This window comes from Agrilus planipennis, unplaced genomic scaffold, assembly GCF_000699045.2.
Source record: "Agrilus planipennis isolate EAB-ADULT unplaced genomic scaffold, Apla_2.0 scaffold193, whole genome shotgun sequence".
NCBI lineage: Eukaryota > Metazoa > Arthropoda > Insecta > Coleoptera > Buprestidae > Agrilus > Agrilus planipennis.
In genome coordinates, this window is record NW_020442456.1 from 453571 (window position 1) to 459255 (window position 5685).

Below are 5685 nucleotides of genomic sequence, written 5' to 3' on the forward strand. Positions count from 1 at the left end.
TATCTTTATATTCGCTCTTTCCCTACTTTTTCTTCCCTTGCATACCAGTATTTTAGTTTTACTTTTATTTATTTTCATACAGTACTGATCTGTCAGTACCGCTTCCATTTTATTTAAAGCTATCTCTAGGTCCTCCTTGCTAGATGCTAATACTGCTATATCATTTGCAAATCTAAGCATACTAATCTTTTGCCCCTGCACATCTATCCCTACAGTTGTACTGTCTTTAAGGATATTAATGGCGTCTTCGATGAATAGATTGACAGCGTGCATCCCTGTCTGACTCCCTTCTCTACGTTGCATCCCTAGCTCTATAACTGCCTGTTGCTCTCTATACAAACTAAGTATCACTCTTCTATATTTGTAACTCATCCCTACATTTTTAAGTATATTTAACATTTTGTCCCATTTAACATTGTCAAAAGCTTTCTCTAAATCTACAAATCCTATGTAGGCACTCTTTCCATTTTTTATCGTTTTCTCTATTGTTACCCGTAAAGCTAGAATGACCTCCCGCGTTACTCTATTTCCTCTAAACCCAAATTGATCATCCCCTAATAGTTCTTCCGCCCTTTTTTCCATCCTCCTCTGTACAATTCTAGTTAAGATTTTTGACGCATGGGAAGTTAAGCTAATTGTTCGAAATGTCTCGCACCTATCCGCGCCCCTCTTCTTAGGTAATATTACTACTACGTTCCGTTTATAATCCTCTGGGACTTTCCCCGTTTCGTAAATGTGACTAACTAGCTTAAACATACGATCTCTAACCTCTTGTTCTGCAGTTTTACAGTTTCCCCCTGTATCCCATCTACACCTGGCGCCTTATTATTCTTTAAATTTTTTAATGCTACATCAAACTCTTCTCTCATTATGGGATAACCAAGCTCATCTATTTCCACAATATCTCAGGGCCTGCGTATAGGTTCTCTAAATATTCTATCCATCTATCTGCCTTTCCCTCATTTTCTATCAAAATGACCCCTGCCTCGTTTCTTATATTATTACTACTGTATTCTACATCTCTATAATTCCTTTTAATTATATTATAAGCCTCATCAGTTTTACCTACTTCATACTTTTCTTCTACTTCTTTACACATACTATCAATCCACTGTTCCTTAGCTGCCCTACACTTCCTAATTATTTCCCACTTTATAGCTTTATATCTTTTCTGCCCTTCGTCGTCTGTCCTGTTTTTGTATTTTCGCCTTTCGTCTATTAATCCTACCATCTCATTTGTTATCTAGGGTTTCCTACTTTTACGTTTTAATGCAGTTCCATTCTGTCTCTATGTCCCCGTCATTCGTTTCTCCAGCCGCCTTTAGTATTTCGTCTGTCCATTTACCTAGCCTATCACGCGCTTCGTTACATACTAGCTTTTCTAAGTCGAGACGTCTCCTACCATCCCACTTTTTCAGAATTTTGAATATAAGGTTGGTCTTTATAACTACTAAGTTATGATCGCTATCTATGTCTGCTCCTGGATAACTCCTACAGTCCTTCACTTGATTTTTAAATCTTTGCATTACAAGTATGTAATCTAACCTATATCTCCCTAAATCACCTGGCATCTTTCACGTATAGCGCCTCCTAACGTGATGGTTGAATAAAGTATTCGCGACGGTTAACTTATGTTTATCGCAAAATTCTATCATCATTCTGTCTCCCCTATCATTTCTATTGCCTAATCCAAAAGAACCTGCTATTGCACTCACTTTACCTTCACCTATTACTGCGTTAAAATCTCCTAAAACTATTATGTTGTCTTGCCTTTTCACTAAACTTAACATGTTTTCTATATCTGCATAAACTGCTTCTACGTCTTCATCACTGTAGGATGACGTAGGCATGTAGACCTGCACTAATACCGTTCTTATCGGCTTTGAGTTTAATTTAACCATAACTCGCTTTTTGTAAATAACTTTCTACACTTTCCTACGCATTACAATTCCTACCCCCGAATTACCTTCTACCGATCCTGTATGTATTACTCTAAAGTCCCCACTCCAGAAGTCTCCAGCTTCGGGCCAACGGACTTCACTAATACCTACTATATCTAATTCTAANATAAATTGTCACATATAGGTAACTCAATGCACAATGTCACGTATAGGCAACATAAGATACATAGTGATAAAGAAGATCAGATTTTCTTGACGTCACATTCTGGATGTTTTTAGACCAAGACCAATAAGTAGTTGCTGCGTGGTTGGAACAGAATAGTACCGAGCGACATGGCCTAGAGGTTTAAACCGTTGCTTAGCATTCAGGAGGACGCCGGTTTGACTCTGAGTCCGTGTCTTGGTTCAAGTTTTTCTGTGATTTCCTTGGATCACTTAGGCAAATGTTGAGACAGTAATATTCCACAGATAATCTTTCACCCTCTTCTGTCTTCATTTCGTCCGTCTCATCTTTCTCACCCGAACCGCCACCCACCCGAAAGTTTTAAAGCTTTTTTCGGGACAGTTAATACGAGTTCGAGTTATAAGGCAATACAAAGCGAAGTAGAAAGAACTAAGAAGTAATAAAGTATGCGATATATTGGTAAATTAGTAATTAATTAATAATAGTGGTTAAAAAGAGTAAATGTTATACAAATTAGTGAGTAGTCAAAAAGGTGCTTGATTACGCGACAGTATACATTTCTTGCATTAAACTAAGGAATATCATATTTATATAAGCTGCTGCACAAATAGGGACGCATTCTCATTGGTTCGACATTTCCATAAAGCATCACATGAGAAGAAATTCGAACTTCGCCGTGTCAAAGGCCGTAACACAGTTGATGATCGAACAGAGCGAGCAGTACTGATTAATACTGGCCAATAGGCCGTTTCTTTCAGTTCACCCTAAAACACAACCTGGAGTTTATTGTGCGTTCTGAGGCAAAATGGGGTTTGACATTGTCATGCAAAAGAATAATTTTTAGGATCAAGAATTTTGATTTGTTGGTATAATGGGAGTATCGTTTCATCCGAAAGCTTGCAATTATATGTGGAATAGGTATGTTTAAAATTCCCAAAAACGGTTATAGGCACTTTGTCAGTTGAGAGTCGAGTTGTGCCTCAATGGGTTAAACTTTTCCCAGCTTCTTCCATTCCGTAAATAATTTCATGTTTATTCTTTGGGGTGTAGTGGTGGACGGTGGATCCATGTCTCGTGGTAGACAGCTATTTGTTGCAGAAAAGCATTTGAATATGTTTGGTAAAGGATCAGTAGTAGTTGGCATACTTCAAGACTGTGATGTTTTCGTTAGCTTGTGATAAGTCGATGATTAATTAAGGTATCAACTCAACATGCAATTTTTGAAAATGTTAAGTGACGGTCGTATTCGATAATGCAGCGAACGATGTTAATGTTTTACTTAGTAACATTTGTTTTCGGGTGTCTTGGTTGACTTTCCATTATCTTTTTATATCACTCGTACACTTATCAAAAAGACAAAAATCACTCCAAATTCCCTTTTTAAATTTCCATATCCTTGTTGAACGAATTATATTTTTTTTATAATAATTTCCTTGTACTTCATCCTTGTTTATCATTCCTCTTGTTCCAGCTCACCTGTCCGTCTTCTAGGAATTTAATTAATTATTCCGAGGTTTACATTTGTGTTAATTTCTGGCTACTTCCTCAATTACTGGCGTACTTAAAAATCTGTTAGGACATTTTCACTTAGAAACCTAATCGTAACTCTCCACCCCTTACTGTACTACTATGTATACTTTGTTTAGTTTCTGTAGCGATGTGACCTTCAGTTTGACCGGCGCAAAGTAGAAAAGAACAGCACTAGACCAGAAAAGAAAGGAGACAACTCTCGGCCAAACTCTTAATTGGTGAGGAGCGTATAATTCGTACAGTACTGCACGAAAAAATTGACCATTTTATCCACTACAATTGCATTGCTCAAATGTGCTGTTATTGGGACCATTTATGTACAACTGAAAATATCAACGAGATGTTTATTTATATTTGAAGACATGTTAAAGGCTTTAACGCTTGTTTCCGACTCGCATTACTATTCATGATTGAACAAAACTTTTGGCAGGTACTGTATGAAAAAGTATGTTTAATGAACAACAGTCGAGAGTATAATGAGCTTTTTTCTCCCTACCTACGATTTTGCCAGCGCGCATCCAAGACATTGGAAGGGGCAAATCGCTAGAGAAAGTAAATGAAGTATACTATGCAGTAACCTTACAATAACGAAAAAGTAGGGACTTACCGTCTCTCAAAACGACAATAGGTAAAGTATTATCACCCCCAGCGTAACCGTGGATGATGAATACATTATCTAAATACGGATTCCAAATACTTCCCTTAAGCCAGTCCGCAATATTGTTCGGAACTTGTTCCTTTTTGCCCCCACTGTAAAGGTAATAGCTTACATCACCTTCGGGACATTCAAAATTGTTGGCTGTTGGTCGCCACGAACAATTTTTTAATGTTGTATTAAACATGGACTGATTGTTTAAAAACAATGCTTCTTTAATAGGGTTTTCGTTGTTAAAATTTATAATTTGAGGCTCAACTAAAACAAAAATACTTATCTGTATCTCTTACGCTACCTAGTTTTTCAATATAAAATCGAATTATAGTTGTTTAAATAATGTTTGTAAGTGTTACTAAAAAGGTTACTCTTTGTTCCGGATAGATATTAACTCGAAGATACGTTTGTCAATAATATTTTTTTAATTTTAATTTTCCTTTGTATTCTACAGCTAAGAGTATACAACTAGGACGGTCAGTAGTGACTAAATGACCAGAATAGCAAAGGGCCCCCGATGTCTTAAAATGTTTTTTAATAGAGGTAAAAAAATGTACGGTTTCTTATATTGTGTTTTTAGTACGTAATAACATTGTAACATGTTATCTACCAACCCTAGAAAGGTTATACCTAATATTATCTTAGTTATTCCATTAAATAAACTTTCACGGTTAAAATAAATGGGGAATTCCTTTTTTATTGTGATGCATATTACATTTCTATTTCAATTGTTTGTTAAGCATTACGGCACTTCATTCTGCAGAATAAACCCTGTGCATTTGTTTTTTGAACAAAATTGTAAAAGCTAATACGAAAAAAAGTAGTATATAGCATTTAACAAGTGGTTCTGGACTCTGGGTGTCGCATTCCTGGTGCAACCCCTGAGGTCCACACGAACAACATCCCAGTTAATAATAATTTCTTTTTGAAGTGAAACTTCTTTACGCACGATAGGGTAAGTTCGTTTCATGCAAGTTGCTATGTAACGAAATTACGCAAGGGATGTCCCCCCTCTACTCGGCCACGTAGTTGAGTTCGTAGTGGGAGTTGCTTGAGCCGTGAGCGCGCTTCAATGCAACGTTCGTTACAGGCAACTCCGGCATGTATAGTGTGAAATTCATAGTGTAGAAATAATACCATTAAACTAATTCCTTAACCCCTATCCTGGTATGTTTGTGTGTTTGAAGAAGTTTCACTTCAGTAGCGTGTTGTATAATTACACGTTGTATATTTTTAAAAAATCGAGTTATATCAGAACCAATTAGATCAGATAAATTTGAATTCCTGTATTTACTAATTTTCTGTTTGTTTGTTTCAACAAAAAAAACGACTCGCCTAAATTTTATGTAATTCTTTTCAGATCGTCCCTGAGGTAGCGTTGCAAATCATACAATCATTTTATGTCGTTAGTCATTTAATGA

General features: G+C 36.5%; 1 protein-coding gene across 1 annotated transcript in view; it reads right to left on the minus strand.

Moving 5' to 3' along the window:
* LOC108736793 (lipase member H-like) overlaps positions 1-4457 on the minus strand; it is a 25937-nt gene extending 21480 nt beyond the window's left edge. The window contains exon 1 of the mRNA XM_025980589.1: positions 4223-4457. Coding sequence (XP_025836374.1) covers positions 4223-4457 — 235 coding nt within the window. The remainder of the gene's footprint in view (positions 1-4222) is intronic.
* Positions 4458-5685: the final 1228 nt, after the last annotated feature.